The sequence below is a fragment of the Tachypleus tridentatus genome, chromosome 10 (genome assembly GCF_004210375.1).
Source record: "Tachypleus tridentatus isolate NWPU-2018 chromosome 10, ASM421037v1, whole genome shotgun sequence".
Taxonomy (NCBI): Eukaryota; Metazoa; Arthropoda; class Merostomata; order Xiphosura; family Limulidae; genus Tachypleus; species Tachypleus tridentatus.
The window spans coordinates 2,104,630-2,130,913 of NC_134834.1; the positions used below are offsets into that span (position 1 = coordinate 2,104,630).

At 31.0% G+C, this 26,284-nt stretch overlaps 1 protein-coding gene across 1 annotated transcript in view; it reads right to left on the reverse strand.

Annotated features, from left to right (window-relative positions):
* Positions 1–431: 431 nt before the first annotated feature.
* The window catches only part of LOC143227924 (medium-chain acyl-CoA ligase ACSF2, mitochondrial-like), a 44,985-nt gene continuing 19,132 nt past the window's right edge, over positions 432–26,284 (reverse strand). Inside the window, exons 6-10 of the mRNA XM_076459279.1 lie at positions 8,494–8,541; positions 6,575–6,692; positions 2,414–2,590; positions 1,742–1,981; positions 432–452 (exon numbers count right to left, since the gene is read on the reverse strand). Of these exons, the coding sequence (XP_076315394.1) occupies positions 432–452; positions 1,742–1,981; positions 2,414–2,590; positions 6,575–6,692; positions 8,494–8,541 (604 nt within the window). The remainder of the gene's footprint in view (positions 453–1,741; positions 1,982–2,413; positions 2,591–6,574; positions 6,693–8,493; positions 8,542–26,284) is intronic.

Genomic DNA, 26,284 nt, shown 5'->3' on the forward strand with positions numbered 1-26,284 from the left:
CAACACAATGCAACAATACACAACAGTGGTAAAACAATGCCAAGCATCAACCAAAGTAATGGTACAACCACAATACATTAACAACAGTGGTACAACCAATTACACAACGTGTTAACCAAGAGTGGAACATTTACAATACATTAACAACAGTAGTGGAAACAATTTACCAACATCAGCCAAAGAGTGGTGCAACACAATACATTAACAACGGTAGTGAGCAGACAATACACAAAACATGTAACCAAGAGTAGTGGGAACACAATACATTAACAAATAGGTAACAGTGGTGCAACCAATACACAACATTAACCAAAGTGAAAACAGGATACGCAATGCATTAACAACAAGTGGTAAAAGAACAATACACCGGCTCAGTAATAAAGTGGTACAACCCCTGTACATTAGCAACAGTAGTACAACAATACACAACATTACACCAAAAGTGGTACAACCTGATACATTAAGCAACAGTGGTACAACAATGCACAAGCATTAACCAAAGTGGTACAAGCATTACAACAACTGATTGACCAAAGTGGTACAACCACAATACATTAACAACAGTGGTACAACAATATTACAAGCGATTACAAGGTAATTTGACATAATCGAATTAACAACAGTGGTACAACCATTAACAACAGTGAAACCAATGTTGGCTGTACAACAATACACATATGTCGGCTGTTGCACAGCACCGGTATTGGCTGTACACATAACCTGTGGCTGAATACATTAACAATGTTGGCTGTTCACATACCGGTGTTAGTTGACATACATGCCAATGTTGGCTGTAATACATACCAATGTTGGCTGTATACATTACCAGATGTTGGTTGTACATACATACAGTGATTAATGTATACATAACCAATCAATGTGGCTGTATACATACCGATGTTGGCTGACCACGCATACCTATGATCGGCTGTTCAACATACCGATGTTGGCTGTATACATACCGATGTTGGCTGTACGCATACCAGTGTTAGCTGTTCACATACCGATGTTGGCTGTATACATACCGATGTTGGCTGTACACATACCGATGTTGGCTGTACGCACATACCGATGTTAGCTGTATACATACCAATGTTAGCTGTTCACATACCGATGTTAGCTGTATACATACCGATGTTAGCTGTACACATACCGATGTTAGCTGTACACATACCGATGTTAGCTGTACACATACCGATGTTAGCTGTATACATACCAATGTTAGCTGTTCACATACCGATGTTAGCTGTATACATACCGATGTTAGCTGTACACATACCGATGTTAGCTGTACACATACCGATGTTAGCTGTACACATACCAATGTTAGCTGTTCACATACCGATGTTAGCTGTATACATACCGATGTTAGCTGTATACATACCAATGTTAGCTGTTCACATACCGATGTTAGCTGTATACATACCGATGTTAGCTGTACACATACCTATGTCAGCTGTTCACATACCGATGTTAGCTGTATACATACCGATGTTAGCTGTACACATACCAATGTTAGCTGTACACATACCGATGTTAGCTGTATACATACCGATGTTAGCTGTACACATATCGATGTTAGCTGTACACATACCGATGTTAGCTGTATACATACCGATGTTAGCTGTACACATACCGATGTTAGCTGTATACTCACCTATGTTAGCTGTATACATACCGATGTTAGCTGTACACATACCGATGTTAGCTGTATACATACCGATGTTAGCTGTACACATACCGATGTCAGCTGTTCACATACCGATGTCAGCTGTACACATACCGATGTCAGCTGTTCACATACCAATGTTAGCTGTTCACATACCGATGTCAGCTGTACACATACCAATGTTAGCTGTATACATACCGATGTCAGCTGTTCACATACCAATGTTAGCTGTTCACATACCAATGTTAGCTGTTCACATACCGATGTCAGCTGTTCACATACCAATGTTAGCTGTTCACATACCGATGTCAGCTGTACACATACCAATGTTAGCTGTACACATACCAATGTTAGCTGTATACATACCAATGTCAGCTGTTCACATACCGATGTTAGTTGTATACATACCGATGTTAGCTGTACACATACCGATGTTAGCTGTATACATACCGATGTTAGCTGTATACATACCGATGTTAGCTGTACACATACCGATGTTAGCTGTATACATACCGATGTTAGCTGTACACATACCGATGTTATCTGTACACATACCGATGTTAGCTGTATACTCACCTATGTTAGCTGTATACATACCGATGTTAGCTGTACACATACCGATGTTAGCTGTATACATACCGATGTTAGCTGTATACATACCGATGTCAGCTGTACACATACCGATGTTAGCTGTACACATACCAATGTTAGCTGTACACATACCAATGTTAGCTGTAAACATACCGATGTCAGCTGTACACATACCGATGTCAGCTGTTCACATACCAATGTTAGCTGTTCACATACCGATGTCAGCTGTACACATACCAATGTTAGCTGTATACATACCGATGTCAGCTGTTCACATACCAATGTTAGCTGTTCACATACCAATGTTAGCTGTTCACATACCGATGTCAGCTGTTCACATACCAATGTTAGTTGTATACATACCAATGTTAGTTGTATACATACCGATGTCAGCTGTTCACATACCAATGTTAGCTGTACACATACCAATGTTAGTTGTATACATACCAATGTTAGCTGTATACATACCAATGTTAGCTGTATACATACCAATGTTAGCTGTACACATACCTATGTTAGCTGTACACATACCTATGTTAGCTGTACACATACCGATGTTAGCTGTATACATACCAATGTTAGCTGTACACATACCGATGTTAGCTGTATACATACCAATGTTAGCTGTACACATACCAATGTTAGCTGTATACATACCAATGTTAGCTGTACACATACCGATGTTAGCTGTACACATACCGATGTTAGCTGTACACATAACGATGTTAGCTGTATACATACCAATGTTAGCTGTATACATACCGATGTTAGTTGTATACATACCGATGTTAGCTGTACACATACCGATGTTAGCTGTACACATACCGATGTTAGCTGTAGACATACCGATGTTAGCTGTACACATACCGATGTTAGCTGTACACATACCGATGTTAGCTGTAAACATACCGATGTTAGTTGTATACATACCGATGTTAGCTGTACACATACCGATGTTAGTTGTAGACATACCGATGTTAGCTGTACACCTGCCGATGTTAGCTGTATACATACCGATGTTAGCTGTACACATACGAATGTTAACTGTATACATACCGATGTCAGCTGTATACATACCAATGTTAGCTGTATACATACCAATGTTAGCTGTACACATACGAATGTTAACTGTATACATACCGATGTCAGCTGTACACATACCGATGTCAGCTGTATACATACCAATGTTAGCTGTATACATACCAATGTTAGCTGTATACATACCAATGTTAGCTGTACACATACCGATGTTAGCTGTATACATACCGATGTTAGCTGTATACATACCAATGTTAGCTGTACACATACCAATGTTAGCTGTATACATACCGATGTTAGCTGTACACATACCAATGTCAGCTGTATACATACCAATGTTAGCTGTATACATACCGATGTCAGATGTACACATACCAATGTTAGCTGTATACATACCGATGTTAGCTGTACACATACCAATGTCAGCTGTATACATACCAATGTTAGCTGTATACATACCGATGTCAGATGTACACATACCTATGTTAGCTGTACACATACCGATGTTAGCTGTATACATACCGATGTTGGCTGTACATATACCGATGTTGGTTATAGGACATACCGATGTTAGCTGTACACATACAGATGTTAGCTGTACACTTACCTATGTCAGCTGTACACATACCAATGTTAGCTGTACACATATCAATGTTAGCTGTACACATACCAATGTTAACTGTACACATACCGATGTTAGCTGTATACATACCGATGTTAGCTGTATACATACCGATGTTAGCTGTATACATACCAATGTTAGCTGTACACTTACCTATGTTAACTGTACACATACCGATGTTAGCTGTATACATACCAATGTTAGCTGTACACATATCAATGTTAGCTGTACACATACCAATGTTAACTGTACGCATACCGATGTTGGCTGTATACATACCAATGTTGGCTGTATATACATACCGATGTTGGCTGTACATATACCAATGTTAGCTGTACATATACCGATGTTAGTTGAAGACATACCGATGTTAGCTGTACACATACCTATGTCAGCTGTACACATACCAATGTCAGCTGTATACATACCGATGTTAGCTGTATACATACCAATGTTAGCTGTATACATACCAATGTTAGCTGTACACATACCGATGTTAGCTGTATACATACCGATGTTAGCTGTATACATACCAATGTTAGCTGTACACATACCAATGTTAGCTGTATACATACCGATGTTAGCTGTACACATACCAATGTCAGCTGTATACATACCAATGTTAGCTGTATACATACCGATGTCAGATGTACACATACCTATGTTAGCTGTACACATACCGATGTTAGCTGTATACATACCGATGTTAGCTGTACATATACCGATGTTAGTTGTAGACATACCGATGTTAGCTGTACACATACGAATGTTAGCTGTACACTTACCTATGTCAGCTGTACACATACCAATGTTAGCTGTACACATATCAATGTTAGCTGTACACATACCAATGTTAACTGTACACATACCGATGTTAGCTGTATACATACCGATGTTAGCTGTATACATACCGATGTTAGCTGTATACATACCAATGTTAGCTGTACACTTACCTATGTTAACTGTACACATACCGATGTTAGCTGTATACATACCAATGTTAGCTGTACACATATCAATGTTAGCTGTACACATACCAATGTTAACTGTACACATACCGATGTTAGCTGTATACATACCAATGTTAGCTGTATACATACCGATGTTAGCTGTACATATACCAATGTTAGCTGTACATATACCGATGTTAGTTGAAGACATACCGATGTTAGCTGTACACATACCTATGTCAGCTGTACACATACCAATGTCAGCTGTATACATACCGATGTTAGCTGTATACATACCGATGTTAGCTGTACACATACCAATGTTAGCTGTACACATACCGATGTTAGTTGTAGACATACCGATGTTAGCTGTACACATACGAATGTTAGCTGTACACTTACCTATGTCAGCTGTACATATACCAATGTTAGTTGTAGACATACCGATGTTAGCTGTACACCTGCCGATGTTAGCTGTACACATACGAATGTTAACTGTATACATACCGATGTTAGCTGTACACATACCAATGTTAGCTGTACACATACCAATGTTAGCTGTATACATACCGATGTTAGCTGTACATATACCGATGTTAGCTGTACACATATCAATGTTAGTTGTACACATACCGATGTTAGTTGTATACATACCAATGTTAGCTGTATACATACCAATGTTAGCTGTATACATACCAATGTTAGCTGTACACTTACCTATGTCAGCTGTACACATACCAATGTTAGCTGTACACATATCAATGTTAGCTGTACACTTACCTATGTCAGCTGTATACATACCAATGTTAGCTGTACACATATCAATGTTAGCTGTACACATACCAATGTTAGCTGTACATATACCGATGTTAGTTGTAGACATACCGATGTTAGTTGTAGACATACCGATGTTAGTTGTAGACATACCGATGTTAGTTGTAGACATACCGATGTTAGCTGTACACCTGCCGATGTTAGCTGTACACATACGAATGTTAACTGTATACATACCGATGTTAGCTGTACACATACCAATGTTAGTTGTACACATACCAATGTTAGCTGTATACATACCAATGTTAGTTGTAGACATACCGATGTTAGCTGTACACATACCGATGTTAGCTGTATACATACCGATGTTAGCTGTACATATACCAATGTTAGTTGTAGACATACCGATGTTAGCTGTACACATACCGATGTTAGCTGTATACATACCAATGTTAGCTGTACACATACCAATGTTAGCTGTATACATACCGATGTTAGCTGTACATATACCAATGTTAGCTGTACTCATACGAATGTTAGCTGTACATATACCAATGTTAGTTGTAGACATACCGATGTCAGCTGTACACATACCGATGTTAGCTGTACACATACCAATGTTAGCTGTACACATACCAATGTTAGCTGTACACATACCGATGTTAGCTGTATACATACCGATGTTAGCTGTACACATACCAATGTTAGCTGTATACATACCGATGTTAGCTGCATACATACCAATGTTAGCTGTATACATACCGATGTTAGCTGTATACATACCAATGTTAGCTGTATACTTACCGATGTTAGCTGTACACATACCGATGTTAGCTGTATACATACCGATGTTAGCTGTACACATACCGATGTTAACTGTATACATATCGATGTTAGCTGTACACATACCGATGTTAGTTGTATACATACCGATGTTAGCTGTATACAGACGGGGTCATCAAACTGTATTTTTGAAACAAGCTTTTTTATTTCTCGCAATTTCTCGTTTCCTGCGACTTGTAAAATATCCTCAAACTTGTATACTCCGCTGTTTTCAAAAGAATTATTACAAAGCAATTAATAATTCAGTAATTCTTGAACATGTGTTATATGTTTAAAGAATATTACAACTATATATTTATATCTTGCAAAATAAATTGAGTAAAAACTAGTGTTTCTGAAGTGTCAACTTTTAAAAAATAAATGACAGAGAAATTATTGTTTGTGTAGTTTAAATTAATAATAAATGGAGGAGAAATTAGTGTTTGTGTAATGTTAATTAAAAATAAATGGAGGAGAAATCAGTGCTTGTGTAGTGTTAATTAAAATTAAATGATAGAGAAATTAGTGTTTTTGTAGTGTTAATTAAAAATAAACGGTGAACAAATTAGTGTTTGTGTCGTGTTAATTAAAAAAAATGATAGAAAAATTAGTGTTTGTGTTCTGTTAATGAAAAATAAATGGAGGAGAAATTAGTGATTGTGTAGTGTTAATTAAAAATAAATGATAGAGAAATTAATGTTTGTGTAGTGTTAATTAAAAATAAATGACAGAAAAATTAGTGTTTGTGTAGTGTTAAATAAAATTAAATGAAGGAGAAATTAGTGTTTGTGTAGTGTTAAATAAAATTAAATGAAGGAGAAATTAGTGTTTGTGTAGTGTTAAATAAAATTAAATGAAGGAGAAATTAGTGTTTGTGTAGTGTTAATTAAAAATAAATGATAGAGAAATTAGTGTTTGTATTGTGCTAATGAAAAATAAATGGAGGAGAAATTAGTGTTTGTGTCGTGTTAATTAAAAATAAATGGTAGACAAATTAGTGTTTGTGTTGTGTTAATGAAAAATAAATGATAGAGAAATTAGTGTTTGAGTAGTGTTAAATAAAATTAAATGAAGGAGAAATTAGTGTTTGTATACTGTTAATTAAAAATAAATGATAGAGAAATTAGTGTTTGTGTTGTGCTAATGAAAAATAAATGGAGGAGAAATTAGTGTTTGTGTTGTGTTAATTAAAAATAAATGATAGAGAAATTAGTTTTTGTGTAGTGTTAATTAAAAATAAATGACAGAAAAATTAGTGTTTGTGTAGTGTTAAATAAAATTAAATGAAGGAGAAATTAGTGTTTGTGTAGTGTTGATTAAAAATAAATGACAGAAAAATTAGCGTTTGTGTAGTGTTAAATAAAATTAAATGAAGGAGAAATTAGTGTTTGTGTAGTGTTAATTAAAAATAAATGATAGAGAAATTAGTGTTTGTGTTGTGCTAATGAAAAATAAATGGAAGAGAAATTAGTGTTTGTGTCGTGTTAATTAAAAATAAATGGTAGACAAATTAGTCTTTGTGTTGTGTTAATGAAAAATAAATGATAGAGAAATTAGTGTTTGTGTAGTGTTAAATAAAATTAAATGAAGGAGAAATTAGTGTTTGTGTAGTGTTAATTAAAAATAAATGATAGAGAAATTAGTGTTTGTGTTGTGCTAATGAAAAATAAATGGAGGAGAAATTAGTGTTTGTGTCGTGTTAATTAAAAATAAATGGTAGACAAATTAGTGTTTGTGTTGTGTTAATGAAAAATAAATGATAGAGAAATTAGTGTTTGTGTAGTGTTAATTAAAATAAATGGAGGAGAAATTAGTGTTTCTTTAACATTGAACTTTGGAATGTGGGTGGGAAAAAAAGTCAAGCTAAGAATTCTGGGTTTGATCACAAGTAATATTCTCACGTTCATTAAATGTTAGAGCTCACTGACACTCAGTACATGACGTATAATACATAAGTATGTTTGGGTTCTAGGTGTATAAATTATATTTCAAGCCTGTGAAACTACATCACTTTTCTGGTTACTTACGGATAATTTCTTTTCGTCAGCATCACAACAGTATGTAAATCTGGACACCTATAGGGGAAATTAAGTTAATAATATTGAAATAATAATATTATATTAATTTTGTAAAGTTAAAATATTTAAATGAAATTGTTACACTACAACTCTAACCTTGTTAAAACTCTGGACTGTTACAATATATACCTGATGTTACAATATATACCTGATGTTAGAATACATACCTCATGTTACAATATATACCTGATGTTACAATATATACCTGATGTTACAATATATACCTGATGTTAGAATACATACCTCATGTTACAATATATACCTGATGTTAGAATATATACCTGATGTTAGAATACATACCTCATGTTACAATATATACCTGATGTTACAATATATACCTGATGTTAGAATACGTACCTCATGTTACAATATATACCTGATGTCGTGATTATAAAACCTCAGAATTATGAAAACGTCTACACATTACTTACCAACCATAGAGAAAAACATATTTACACACTGTATTAGTTTTACTATTTATACACTGTATTAGTTATACTATCTATACACAGTATTAGTTATACTATTTATACACAGTTTTAGTTATAATATTTATACACTGTATTAGTTATACTATTTATACACTGTATTAGTTATACTATCTCTACATACTATTAGTTATACTGTCTATACACAGTATTAGTTATACTATTTATACACAGTATTAGTTATACTATTTATACACCGTATTAGTTATACTATTTAGACACAGTATTAGTTATACTATCTATAAACCGTATTAGTTATACTATTTATACACAGTATTAGTTATACTATTTGTACACTGTATTAGTTATACTATTTATACACAGTATTAGTTATACTATTTATACACAGTATTAGTTATACTATTTATACACCGTATTAGTTATACTATTTATACACCGTATTAGTTATAATATTTATACACTGTATTAGTTATACTATTTATACACTGTATTAGTTATACTATCTCTACATACTATTAGTTATACTGTCTATACACAGTATTAGTTATACTATTTATACACAGTATTAGTTATACTATTTATACACCGTATTAGTTATACTATTTAGACACAGTATTAGTTATACTATCTATAAACCGTATTAGTTATACTATTTATACACAGTATTAGTTATACTATTTGTACACTGTATTAGTTATACTATTTATACACAGTATTAGTTATACTATTTATACACAGTATTAGTTATACTATTTGTACACTGTATTAGTTATACTATTTATACACTGTATTAGTTATACTATTTGTACACTGTATTAGTTATACTATTTATACACAGTATTAGTTATACTATTAGTACACTGTATTAATTATACTATCTATACACTGTATTAATTATACTATTTATACACAGTATTAGTTATACTATTTATACACAGTATAAGTTATACTATTTATACACAGTATTAGTTATACTATTTATACACAGTATTAGTTATACTATTTATACACAGTATTAGTTATACTATCTATACACTGTATTAGTTATACTATTTATACACAGTATTAGTTATACTATTTATACACAGTATTAGTTATACTATTTATACACAGTATTAGTTATACTATCTATAAACCGTATTAGTTATACTATTTATACACAGTATTAGTTATACTATTTATACACAGTATTAGTTATACTATTTATACACAGTATTAGTTATTCTATTTATACACAGTATTAGTTATACTATTTATACACCGTATTAGTTATACTATTTATACACTGTATTAGTTATACTATTTATACACTGTATTAGTTATACTATTTATACACTGTATTAGTTATACTATTTGTACACTGTATTAATTATACTATCTATACACAGTATTAGTTATACTATTTATACACTGTATTAGTTATACTATTTATACACTGTATTAGTTATACTATTTATACACTGTATTAGTTATACTATTTATACATACCTATTGGTTATACTATTTATACACACAGTATTAGTTATACTATTTGTACACTGTATTAGTTATACCTATTTATACACAGTATTAGTTATACTATTTATACACTGTATTAGTTATACTATTTGTACACTGTATTAGTTATACTATTTGTACACTGTATTAGTTATACTATTTATACACTGTATTAGTTATACTATTTATACACTGTATTAGTTATACTATTTATACACTGTATTAGTTATACTATTTATACATACTATTAGTTATACTATTTATACACAGTATTAGTTATACTATTTATACACAGTATTAGTTATACTATCTATACACAGTATTAGTTATACTATGTATACACTGTATTAGTTATACTATTTGTACACTGTATTAGTTATACTATTTATACACTGTATTAGTTATACTATCTATAAACTGTATTAGTTATACTATTTATACACAGTATTAGTTATACTATTTGTACACTGTATTAGTTATACTATTTATACACTGTATTAGTTATACTATTTATACATACTATTAGTTATACTATTTATACACTGTATTAGTTATACTATTTATACACTGTATTAGTTATACTATTTATACACTGTATTAGTTATACTATTTGTACACTGTATTAATTATACTATCTATACACAGTATTAGTTATACTATTTATACACTGTATTAGTTATACTATTTATACACTGTATTAGTTATACTATTTATACACTGTATTAGTTATACTATTTATACACTGTATTAGTTATACTATTTATACATACTATTAGTTATACTATTTATACACAGTATTAGTTATACTATTTGTACACTGTATTAGTTATACTATTTATACACAGTATTAGTTATACTATTTATACACTGTATTAGTTATACTATTTGTACACTGTATTAGTTATACTATTTGTACACTGTATTAGTTATACTATTTATACACAGTATTAGTTATACTATTTGTACACTGTATTAGTTATACTATTTATACACAGTATTAGTTATACTATTTATACACAGTATTAGTTATACTATTTATACACAGTATTAGTTATACTATTTGTACACAGTATTAGTTATACTATCTCTACACAGTATTAGTTATACTATTTATACACTGTATTAGTTATACTATTTATACACAGTATTAGTTATACTATTTATACACAGTATTAGTTATACTATTTATACACAGTATTAGTTATACTATTTGTACACTGTATTAGTTATACTATCTATACACAGTATTAGTTATGCTATCTCTACACAGTATTAGTTATACTATCTATACACAGTATTAGTTATACTATCTATACACAGTATTAGTTATACTATTTAGACACAGTATTAGTTATACTATCTATAAACCGTATTAGTTATACTATTTATACGCAGTATTAGTTATACTATTTATACACAGTATTAGTTATACTATTTGTACACTGTATTAGTTATACTATCTATACAATGTATTAGTTATACTATTTATACACAGTATTAGTTATACTATTTATACACAGTATTAGTTATACTATTTATACACAGTATTAGTTATACTATTTATACACAGTATTAGTTATACTATTTGTACACAGTATTAGTTATACTATTTATACACAGTATTAGTTATACTATCTATACAATGTATTAGTTATACTATTTATACACTGTATTAGTTATACTATTTATACACTGTATTAGTTATACTATTTGTACACTGTATTAATTATACTATCTATAAACCGTATTAGTTATACTATTTATACTCAGTATTAGTTATACTATTTATACACAGTATTAGTTATACTATTTATACACAGTATTAGTTATACTATTTATACACTGTATTAGTTATACTATTTATACACTGTATTAGTTATACTATTTATACACTGTATTAGTTATACTATTTGTACACTGTATTAATTATACTATCTATACACAGTATTAGTTATACTATTTATACACTGTATTAATTATACTATTTATACACTGTATTAGTTATACTATTTATACACTGTATTAGTTATACTATTTATACACTGTATTAGTTATACCATATCTATACACAGTATTAGTTATACTCATTTATACACTGTATTAGTTATACCATTTATACACTGTATTAGTTATACCATTTGTACACTGTATTAATTATACCATCTATACACAGTATTAGTTATACCATCTATGCACAGTATTAGTTATACTATCTATACACTGTATTAATTATACTATCTATACACAGTATTAATTATACTATCTATACACAGTATTAGTTATACTATTTATACACTGTATTAATTATACTATCTATACACAGTATTAGTTATACTATCTATACACAGTATTAGTTATACTATTTATACACTGTATTAATTATACTATCTATACACAGTATTAATTATACTATCTATACACTGTATTAATTATACTATCTATACACTGTATTAATTATACTATCTATACACAGTATTAGTTATACTATCTATACACTGTATTAATTATACTATCTATACACAGTATTAGTTATACTATTTATACACTGTATTAGTTATACTATTTGTACACTGTATTAATTATACTATCTATACACAGTATTAATTATACTATCTATACACTGTATTAATTATACTATCTATACACTGTATTAATTATACTATCTATACACAGTATTAGTTATACTATCTATACACTGTATTAATTATACTATCTATACACAGTATTAGTTATACTATTTATACACTGTATTAGTTATACTATTTGTACACTGTATTAATTATACTATCTATACACAGTATTAGTTATACTATTTATACACAGTATTAATTATACTATTTATACACTGTATTAGTTATACTATTTATACACTGTATTAGTTATACTATTTATACACAGTTATAGTTATACTATCTATAAACCGTATTAGTTTTACTAATTATACACAGTATTAGTTATACTATTTGTACACTGTATTAGTTATACTATCTATACACAGTATTAGTTATACTATCTATACACAGTATTAGTTATACTATCTATACACAGTATTAGTTATTCTATTTATACACAGTATTAGTTATACTATTTATACACCGTATTAGTTATACTATTTATACACAGTATTAGTTATACTATTTATACACAGTATTAGTTATACTATTTATACACTGTATTAGTGATACTATTTATACACTGTATTAGTTATACTATTTATACACTGTATTAGTTATACTATCTATACACAGTATTAGTTATACTATTTATACACTGTATTAGTTATACTATTTATACACTGTATTAGTTATACTATTTATACACTGTATTAGTTATACTATTTATACACTGTATTAGTTATACTATTTATACACTGTATTAGTTATACTATTTATACATACTATTAGTTATACTATTTATACACAGTATTAGTTATACTATTTGTACACTGTATTAGTTATACTATTTGTACACTGTATTAGTTATACTATTTATACACTGTATTAGTTATACTATTTATACACTGTATTAGTTATACTATTTATACACTGTATTAGTTATACTATTTATACACTGTATTAGTTATACTATTTATACATACTATTAGTTATACTATTTATACACAGTATTAGTTATACTATTTGTACACTGTATTAGTTATACTATTTATACACAGTATTAGTTATACTATCTATACACAGTATTAGTTATACTATTTATACACTGTATTAGTTATACTATTTGTACACTGTATTAGTTATACTATTTATACACTGTATTAGTTATACTATCTATAAACTGTATTAGTTATACTATTTATACACAGTATTAGTTATACTATTTGTACACTGTATTAGTTATACTATTTATACATACTATTAGTTATACCTATTTATACACAGTATTAGTTATACTATTTGTACACTGTATTAGTTATACTATTTATACACAGTATTAGTTATACCATCTATACACAGTATTAGTTATACCATTTATACACTGTATTAGTTATACTATTTGTACACTGTATTAGTTATACTATTTATACACTGTATTAGTTATACTATCTATAAACTGTATTAGTTATACTATTTATACACAGTATTAGTTATACTATTTCTACACAGTATTAGTTATACTATTTGTACACTGTATTAGTTATACTATCTATACACAGTATTAGTTATACTATTTATACACAGTATTAATTATACTATTTATACACAGTATTAATTATACTATTTATACACTGTATTAGTTATACTATTTATACACAGTATTAATTATACTATCTATACACAGTATTAGTTATACTATTTATACACAGTATTAATTATACTATTTATACACAGTATTAGTTATACTATCTATACACAGTATTAGTTATACTATTTGTACACTGTATTAGTTATACTATTTATACAGGGTATTAGTTATACTATTTGTACACTGTATTAGTTATACTATTTATACACTGTATTAGTTATACTATCTATACACAGTATTAGTTATACTATTTATACACAGTATTAGTTATACTATTTGTACACTGTATTAGTTATACTATTTATACACTGTATTAGTTATACTATTTATAAACCGTATTAGTTATACTATCTATACACAGTATTAGTTATACTATCTCTACACAGTATTAGTTATACTATCTATACACAGTATTAGTTATACTATCTATACACAGTATTAGTTATACTATCTCTACACAGTATTAGTTATACTATCTATACACTGTATTAATTATACTATCTATACACAGTATTAGTTATACTATTTATACACTGTATTAGTTATACTATTTGTACACTGTATTAATTATACTATCTCTACACAGTATTAGTTATACTATTTATACACTGTATTAGTTATACTATTTATACACAGTATTAGTTATACTATTTATACACAGTATTAGTTATACTATTTATACACAGTATTAGTTATACTATTTGTACACTGTATTAGTTATACTATCTATACACAGTATTAGTTATACTATCTCTACACAGTATTAGTTATACTATCTATACACAGTATTAGTTATACTATCTATAAACCGTATTAGTTATACTATTTATACGCAGTATTAGTTATACTATTTATACACTGTATTAGTTATACTATTTGTACACTGTATTAGTTATACTATTTATACACAGTATTAGTTATACTATTTGTACACCGTATTAGTTATACTATTTATACACAGTATTAGTTATACTATTTATACACTGTATTAGTTATACTATTTATACACCGTATTAGTTATACTATTTATACACAGTATTAGTTATACTATTTATACACAGTATTAGTTATACTATTTATACACTGTATTAGTTATACTATTTATACACAGTATTAGTTATACTATTTATACACTGTATTAGTTATACTATTTATACACAGTATTAGTTATACTATCTATACACAGTAGTAGTTATACTATTTATACACTGTATTAGTTATACTATTTACACACTGTATTAGTTATACTATTTACACACTGTATTAGTTATACTATTTACACACTGTATTAGTTATACTATTTGTACACCATATTAGTTAAATACTAATGGTTGATCGTCTGATAAAAGTGACAATTGAACCAAAGAGATGTTAGTGTATTCATTCTACAGGTCATCCACCATACCTTAATATCTGTTAGAAGCAATACACTATTTGTCATTATCCGTTAGGGTTTATATAATATTCCTCACTATTTGTCGGAAGTCATATTTTTCTTCACTAATTTTGAAGAGTTATTCAACCCTTCTCAACACTTGCTTGAAAAAAAGGTAAATTTCAAAATTCATTTTAACAATATGAAAAAATTATTGTTCTAAATCCATTAATTTGAAGTTAATATCGTTTGGAAACTGCAATATTTAGTTATCTACTGCTCTGAAGCTGAATTGGTTTAGATACTGCAATCTCTGTTTCAATAGGACACTTTTCTAGTACTTTCATTTACCTGGTTTAGATACTGTAATCTCTGTTTCAACAGGACACTTTTCTAATACTTTCACTTACTTGATTAAAGCTCTGCAATGTCTGTTGCAAGAGGACCTTTCCTAGCACTTTCACTTACCTGATTAAGATACTGTAATCTCTATTTCAATAGGACACTTTTCTAGTACTTTCACTCACCTGGTTTAGATACTGTAATCTCTGTTTCAATAGGACACTTTTCTAGTACTTTCACTTACGTGGTTTATATACTGTAATCTCTATTTCAATAGGACACTTTTCTAGTACTTTCACTTACCTGATTTAGATACTGTAATCTCTGTTTCAATAGGACACATTTCTAGTACTTTCACTTACTTGGTTTATATACTGTAATCTCTGTTTCAATAGGACACTTTTCTAGTACTTTCATTTACCTGGTTTAGATACTGGAATCTCTGTTTTAATAGGACACTTTTCTAGTATATTCATTTACCTGGTTTAGATACTGTAATCTCTGTTTCAATAGGACACTTTTCTAGCACTTTCATTTACCTGGTTTAGATACTGTAATCTCTGTTTCAATAGGACACTTTTCTAGCACTTTCACTTACTTGATTTAGGTACTGCAATGTCTGTTGCAAGAGGACATATTTCTAGTAGTTTCACTTACCTTGTTTAGATACTGTAATCTCTGTTTCAATAGGACACATTTCTAGTACTTTCACTTACCTGGTTTAGATACTGCAATCTCTGTTTCAATAGGACACATTTCTAGTACTTTCACTTACCTGGTTTAGATACTGCAATCTCTGTTTCAATACGACACATTTCTAGTACTTTCACATACCTGGTTTAAATACTGTAATCTCTGTTTCAATAGAACACTTTTCTAGTACTTTCATTTACCTGGTTTAGATACAGCAATCTCTGTTTCAATAGGACACTTTTCTAGTATATTTACTTACCTGGATTAGATACTGCAATCTCTGTATCAATAGGACACTTTTCTAGTACTTTCATTTACCTGGTTTAGATACTGCAATCTCTGTTTCAATAGGACACTTTTCTAGTACTTTCGTTTACCTGGTTTAGATACTGCAATCTCTGTTTCAATAAGACACTTTTCTAGTACTTTCACTTACCTGGTTTAGATACTGTAATCTCTGTTTCAATAGGACACTTTTCTAGCACTTTCACTTACTTGATTTAGGTACTGCAATGTCTGTTGCAAGAGGACATATTTCTAGTACTTTCACTTACCTTGTTTAGATACTGTTATATCTGTTTGAATAGGACACATTTCTAGTACTTTCACTTACTTGGTTTAGATACTGTAATATCTGTTTCAATAGGACACTTTTCTAGCACTTTCACTTACCTGATTTAGATACTGTAATCTCTGTTTCAATAGGACACTTTTCTAGCACTTTCACTTACGTTGTTTATATACTGTAACCTCTGTTTCAATAGGACACTTTTCTAGTACTTTCATTTACCTGGTTTAGATACTGGAATCTCTGTTTCAATTGGACACTTTTCTAGTACTTTCATTTACCTGGTTTAGATACTGTAATCTCTGTTTCAATAGGACACTTTTCTAGCACTTTCATTCACCTGGTTTAGATACTGTAATCTCTGTTTCAATAGGACACTTTTCTAGCACTTTCACTTACTTGATTTAGATACTGTAATCTCTGTTTCAATAGGACACTTTTCTAGCACTTTCATTCACCTGGTTTAGATACTGTAATCTCTGTTTCAATAGGACACTTTTCTAGCACTTTCACTTACTTGATTTAGGAACTGCAATGTCTGTTGCAAGAGGACATATTTCTAGTAGTTTCACTTACCTTGTTTAGATACTGTAATCTCTGTTTCAATAGGACACATTTCTAGTACTTTCACTTACCTGGTTTAGATACTGCAATCTCTGTTTCAATAGGACACATTTCTGGTACATTCACTTACCTGGTTTAGATACTGTAATCTCTGTTTCAAAAGGACACATTTCTAGTACTTTCACATACCTGGTTTAGATACTGTAATCTCTGTTTCAATAGAACACTTTTCTAATACTTTCATTTACCTGGTTTAGATACTGCAATCTCTGTTTCAATAGGACACTTTTCTAGTACTTTTACTTACCTGGTTTAGATACTGTAATCTCTGTATCAATAGGACAGTTTTCTAGTACTTTCATTTACCTGGTTTAGATACTGCAATCTCTGTTTCAATAGGACACTTTTCTAGTACTTTCATTTACCTGGTTTAGATACTGCAATCTCTGTTTCAATAGGACACTTTTCTAGTACTTTCACTTACCTGGTTTAGATACTGTAATCTCTGTTTCAATAGGACACTTTTCTAGCACTTTCACTTACTTGATTTAGGTTCTGCAATGTCTGTTGCAAGAGGACACATTTCTAGTACTTTCACTTACCTTGTTTAGATACTGTTATATCTGTTTGAATAGGACACATTTCTAGTACTTTCACTTACTTGGTTTAGATACTGTAATCTCTGTTTCAATAGGACACTTTTCTAGCACTTTCACTTACCTGATTTAGATACTGTAATCTCTGTTTCAATAGGACACTTTTCTAGCACTTTCACTTACGTTGTTTATATACTGTAATCTCTGTTTCAATAGGACACTTTTCTAGTACTTTCATTTACCTGGTTTAGATTCTGGAATCTCTGTTTCAATTGGACACTTTTCTAGTACTTTCATTTACCTGGTTTAGATACTGTAATCTCTGTTTCAATAGGACACTTTTCTAGCACTTTCATTCACCTGGTTTAGATACTGTAATCTCTGTTTCAATAGGACACTTTTCTAGCACTTTCACTTACTTGATTTAGATACTGTAATCTCTGTTTCAATAGGACACTTTTCTAGCACTTTCATTCACCTGGTTTAGATACTGTAATCTCTGTTTCAATAGGACACTTTTCTAGCACTTTCACTTACTTGATTTAGGAACTGCAATGTCTGTTGCAAGAGGACATATTTCTAGTAGTTTCACTTACCTTGTTTAAATACTGTAATCTCTGTTTCAATAGGACACATTTCTAGTACTTTCACTTACCTGGTTTAGATACTGCAATCTCTGTTTCAATAGGACACATTTCTGGTACATTCACTTACCTGGTTTAGATACTGTAATCTCTGTTTCAAAAGGACACATTTCTAGTACTTTCACATACCTGGTTTAGATACTGTAATCTCTGTTTCAATAGAACACTTTTCTAATACTTTCATTTACCTGGTTTAGATACTGCAATCTCTGTTTCAATAGGACACATTTCTGGTACATTCACTTACCTGGTTTAGATACTGTAATATCTGTTTCAAAAGGATACATTTCTAGTACTTTCACATACCTGGTTTAGATACTGAAATCTCTGTTTCAATAGGACACTTTTCTAGTACTTTCACTTACCTGGTTTAGATACTGTAATCTCTGTTTCAATAGGACACTTTTCTAGCACTTTCACTTACTTGATTTAAGTACTGCAATGTCTGTTGCAAGAGGACACATTTCTAGTACTTTGACTTACCTGGTTTAGATACTGCAATCTCTGTTTCAATGGGACACATTTCTAGTACATTCACTTACCTGGTTTAGATACTGTAATCTCTGTTTCAAAAGGACACATTTCTAGTACTTTCACATACCTGGTTTAGATACTGTAATCTCTGTTTCAATAGAACACTTTTCTAGTACTTTCACTTACCTGGTTTAGATACTGCAATCTCTGTTTCAATAGGACACTTTTCTAGTACTTTCATTTACCTGGTTTAGATACTGCAATCTCTGTTTCAATAGGACACTTTTCTAGTACTTTCACTTACCTGGTTTAGATACTGTATTCTCTGTTTCAATAGGACACTTTTCTAGTACTTTCATTTACCTGGTTTAGATACTGCAATCTCTGTTTCAATAGGACACTTTTCTAGTACTTTCACTTACCCGGTTTAGATACTGTAATCTCTGTTTCAATAGGACACTTTTCTAGCACTTTCACTTACTTGATTTAGGTACTGCAATGTCTGTTGCAAGAGGACACATTTCTGGTACATTCACTTGCCTGGTTTAGATACTGTAATCTCTGTTTCAATAGGACACTTTTCTAGCACTTTCACTTACTTGATTTAGGTACTGCAATGTCTGTTGCAAGAGGACATATTTCTAGTAGTTTCACTTACCTTGTTTAGATACTGTAATCTCTGTTTCAATAGGACACATTTCTAGTACTTTCACTTACCTGGTTTAGATACTGCAATCTTTGTTTCAATAGGACACATTTCTGGTACATTCACTTACCTGGTTTAGATACTGTAATCTCTGTTTCAAAAGGACACATTTCTAGTACTTTCACATACCTGGTTTAGATACTGTAATCTCTGTTTCAATAGAACACTTTTCTAATACTTTCATTTACCTGGTTAAGATACTGCAATCTCTGTTTCAATAGGACACTTTTCTAGTACTATTACTTACCTGGTTTAGATACTGTAATCTCTGTATCAATAGGACAGTTTTCTAGTACTTTCATTTACCTGGTTTAGATACTGCAATCTCTGTTTCAATAGGACACTTTTCTAGTACTTTCACTTACCTGGTTTAGATACTGCAATCTGTTTCAATAGGACACTTTTCTAGTACTTTCACTTACCTGGTTTAGATACTGTAATCTCTGTTTCAATAGGACACTTTTCTAGCACTTTCACTTACATGATTTAGGTACTGCAATGTCTGTTGCAAGAGGACACATTTCTAGTACTTTCACTTACCTTGTTTAGATACTGTTATATCTGTTTGAATAGGACACATTTCTAGTACTTTCACTTACTTGGTTTAGATACTGTAATCTCTGTTTCAATAGGACACTTTTCTAGCACTTTCACTTACCTGATTTAGATACTGTAATCTCTGTTTCAATAGGACACTTTTCTAGCACTTTCACTTACGTTGTTTATATACTGTAATCTCTGTTTGAATAGGACACTTTTCTAGTACTTTCATTTACCTGGTTTAGATACTGGAATCTCTGTTTCAATTGGACACTTTTCTAGTACTTTCATTTACCTGGTTTAGATACTGTAATCTCTGTTTCAATAGGACACTTTTCTAGCACTTTCATTCACCTGGTTTAGATACTGTAATCTCTGTTTCAATAGGACACTTTTCTAGCACTTTCACTTACTTGATTTAGATACTGTAATCTCTGTTTCAATAGGACACTTTTCTAGCACTTTCATTCACCTGGTTTAGATACTGTAATCTCTGTTTCAATAGGACACTTTTCTAGCACTTTCACTTACTTGATTTAGGAACTGCAATGTCTGTTGCAAGAGGACATATTTCTAGTAGTTTCACTTACCTTGTTTAGATACTGTAATCTCTGTTTCAATAGGACACATTTCTAGTACTTTTACTTACCTGGTTAAGATACTGCAATCTCTGTTTCAATAGGACACATTTCTGGTACATTCACTTACCTGGTTTAGATACTGTAATCTCTGTTTCAAAAGGACACATTTCTAGTACTTTCACATACCTGGTTTAGATACTGTAATCTCTGTTTCAATAGAACACTTTTCTAATACTTTCATTTACCTGGTTTAGATACTGCAATCTCTGTTTCAATAGGACACTTTTCTAGTACTTTTACTTACCTGGTTTAGATACTGTAATCTCTGTATAAATAGGACAGTTTTCTAGTACTTTCATTTACCTGGTTTAGATACTGCAATCTCTGTTTCAATAGGACACTTTTCTAGTACTTTCATTTACCTGGTTTAGATACTGCAATCTCTGTTTCAATAGGACACTTTTCTAGTACTTTCACTTACCTGGTTTAGATACTGTAATCTCTGTTTCAATAGGACACTTTTCTAGCACTTTCACTTACTTGATTTAGGTACTGCAATGTCTGTTGCAAGAGGACACATTTCTATTACTTTGACTTACCTGGTTTAGATACTGCAATCTCTGTTTCAATGGGACACATTTCTAGTACATTCACTTACCTGGTTTAGATACTGTAATCTCTGTTTCAAAAGGACACATTTCTAGTACTTTCACATACCTGGTTTAGATACTGTAATCTCTGTTTCAATAGAACACTTTTCTAGTACTTTCACTTACCTGGTTTAGATACTGCAATCTCTGTTTCAATAGGACACTTTTCTAGTACTTTCACTTACCTGGTTTAGATACTGTAATCTCTGTTTCAATAGGACACTTTTCTAGTACTTTCATTTACCTGGTTTAGATACTGCAATCTCTGTTTCAATAGGACACTTTTCTAGTACTTTCACTTACCTGGTTTAGATACTGTAATCTCTGTTTCAATAGGACACTTTTCTAGCACTTTCACTTACTTGATTTAGGTACTGCAATGTCTGTTGCAAGAGGACACATTTCTGGTACATTCACTTACCTGGTTTAGATACTGTAATCTCTGTTTCAATAGGACACTTTTCTAGCACTTTCACTTACTTGATTTAGGTACTGCAATGTCTGTTGCAAGAGGACATATTTCTAGTAGTTTCACTTACCTTGTTTAGATACTGTAATCTCTGTTTCAATAGGACACATTTCTAGTACTTTCACTTACCTGGTTTAGATACTGCAATCTTTGTTTCAATAGGACACATTTCTGGTACATTCACTTACCTGGTTTAGATACTGTAATCTCTGTTTCAAAAGGACACATTTCTAGTACTTTCACATACCTGGTTTAGATACTGTAATCTCTGTTTCAATAGAACACTTTTCTAATACTTTCATTTACCTGGTTTAGATACTGCAATCTCTGTTTCAATAGGACACTTTTCTAGTACTTTTACTTACCTGGTTTAGATACTGTAATCTCTGTATCAATAGGACAGTTTTCTAGTACTTTCATTTACCTGGTTTAGATACTGCAATCTCTGTTTCAATAGGACACTTTTCTAGTACTTTCACTTACCTGGTTTAGATACTGCAATCTCTGTTTCAATAGGACACTTTTCTAGTACTTTCACTTACCTGGTTTAGATACTGTAATCTCTGTTTCAATAGGACACTTTTCTAGCACTTTCACTTACATGATTTAGGTACTGCAATGTCTGTTGCAAGAGGACACATTTCTAGTACTTTCACTTACCTTGTTTAGATACTGTTATATCTGTTTGAATAGGACACATTTCTAGTACTTTCACTTACTTGGTTTAGATACTGTAATCTCTGTTTCAATAGGACACTTTTCTAGCACTTTCACTTACCTTGATTTAGATACTGTAATCTCTGTTTCAATAGGACACTTTTCTAGCACTTTCATTCACCTGGTTTAGATACTGTAATCTCTGTTTCAATAGGACACTTTTCTAGCACTTTCACTTACTTGATTTAGGAACTGCAATGTCTGTTGCAAGAGGACATATTTCTAGTAGTTTCACTTACCTTGTTTAGATACTGTAATCTCTGTTTCAATAGGACACATTTCTAGTACTTTTACTTACCTGGTTAAGATACTGCAATCTCTGTTTCAATAGGACACATTTCTGGTACATTCACTTACCTGGTTTAGATACTGTAATCTCTGTTTCAAAGGACACATTTCTAGTACTTTCACATACCTGGTTTAGATACTGTAATCTCTGTTTCAATAGAACACTTTTCTAATACTTTCATTTACCTGGTTTAGATACTGCAATCTCTGTTTCAATAGGACACTTTTCTAGTACTTTTACTTACCTGGTTTAGATACTGTAATCTCTGTATCAATAGGACAGTTTTCTAGTACTTTCATTTACCTGGTTTAGATACTGCAATCTCTGTTTCAATAGGACACTTTTCTAGTACTTTCATTTACCTGGTTTAGATACTGCAATCTCTGTTTCAATAGGACACTTTTCTAGTACTTTCACTTACCTGGTTTAGATACTGTAATCTCTGTTTCAATAGGACACTTTTCTAGCACTTTCACTTACTTGATTTAGGTACTGCAATGTCTGTTGCAAGAGGACACATTTCTATTACTTTGACTTACCTGGTTTAGATACTGCAGTCTCTGTTTCAATGGGACACATTTCTAGTACATTCACTTACCTGGTTTAGATACTGTAATCTCTGTTTCAAAAGGACACATTTATAGTACTTTCACATACCTGGTTTAGATACTGTAATCTCTGTTTCAATAGAACACTTTTCTAGTACTTTCACTTACCTGGTTTAGATACTGCAATCTCTGTTTCAATAGGACACTTTTCTAGTACTTTCATTTACCTGGTTTAGATACTGCAATCTCTGTTTCAATAGGACACTTTTCTAGTACTTTCATTTACCTGGTTTAGATACTGCAATCTCTGTTTGAATAGGACACTTTTCTAGTACTTTCACCTTACCTGGTTTAGATACTGTAATCTCTGTTTCAATAGGACACTTTTCTAGTACTTTCATTTACCTGGTTTAGATACTGCAATCTCTGTTTCAATAGGACACTTTTCTAGTACTTTCACTTACCTGGTTTAGATACTGTAATCTCTGTTTCAATAGGACACTTTTCTAGCACTTTCACTTACTTGATTTAGGTACTGCAATGTCTGTTGCAAGAGGACATATTTCTAGTAGTTTCTCTTACCTTGTTTAGATACTGTAATCTCTGTTTCAATAGGACACATTTCTAGTACTTTCACTTACCTGGTTTAGATACTGCAATCTTTGTTTCAATAGGACACATTTCTGGTACATTCACTTACCTGGTTTAGATACTGTAATCTCTGTTTCAAAAGGACACATTTCTAGTACTTTCACATACCTGGTTTAGATATTGTAATCTCTGTTTCAATAGAACACTTTTCTAATACTTTCATTTACCTGGTTTAGATACTGTAATCTCTGTTTGAATAGGACACTTTTCTAGTACTTTCATTTACCTGGTTTAGATACTGGAATCTCTGTTTCAATTGGACACTTTTCTAGTACTTTCATTTACCTGGTTTAGATACTGTAATCTCTGTTTCAATAGGACACTTTTCTAGTACTTTCATTTACCTGGTTTAGATACTGCAATCTCTGTTTCAATAGGACACTTTTCTAGTTATTTCACTTACCTGGTTTAGATACTGTAATCTCTGTTTCAATAAGACACTTTTCTAGCACTTTCACTTACTTGATTTAGGTACTGCAATGTCTGTTGCAAGAGGACACATTTCTAGTACTTTGACTTACCTGGTTTAGATACTGCAATCTCTGTTTCAATGGGACACATTTCTAGTACATTCACTTACCTGGTTTAGATACTGTAATCTCTGTTTCAAAAGGACATATTTCTAGTACTTTCACATACCTGGTATAGATACTGTAATCTCTGTTTCAATAGAACACTTTTCTAGTACTTTCACTTACCTGGTTTAGATACTGCAATCTCTGTTTCAATAGGACACTTTTCTAGTACTTTCATTTACCTGGTTTAGATACTGCAATCTCTGTTTCAATAGGACACTTTTCTAGTACTTTCATTTACCTGGTTTAGATACTGCAATCTCTGTTTCAATAGGACACTTTTCTAGTACTTTCACTTACCTGGTTTAGATACTGCAATCTCTGTTTCAATAGGACACTTTTCTAGTACTTTCACTTACCTGGTTTAGATACTGTAATCTCTGTTTCAATAGGACACTTTTCTAGCACTTTCACTTACATGATTTAGGTACTGCAATGTCTGTTGCAAGAGGACACATTTCTAGTACTTTCACTTACCTTGTTTAGATACTGTTATATCTGTTTGAATAGGACACATTTCTAGTACTTTCACTTACTTGGTTTAGATAC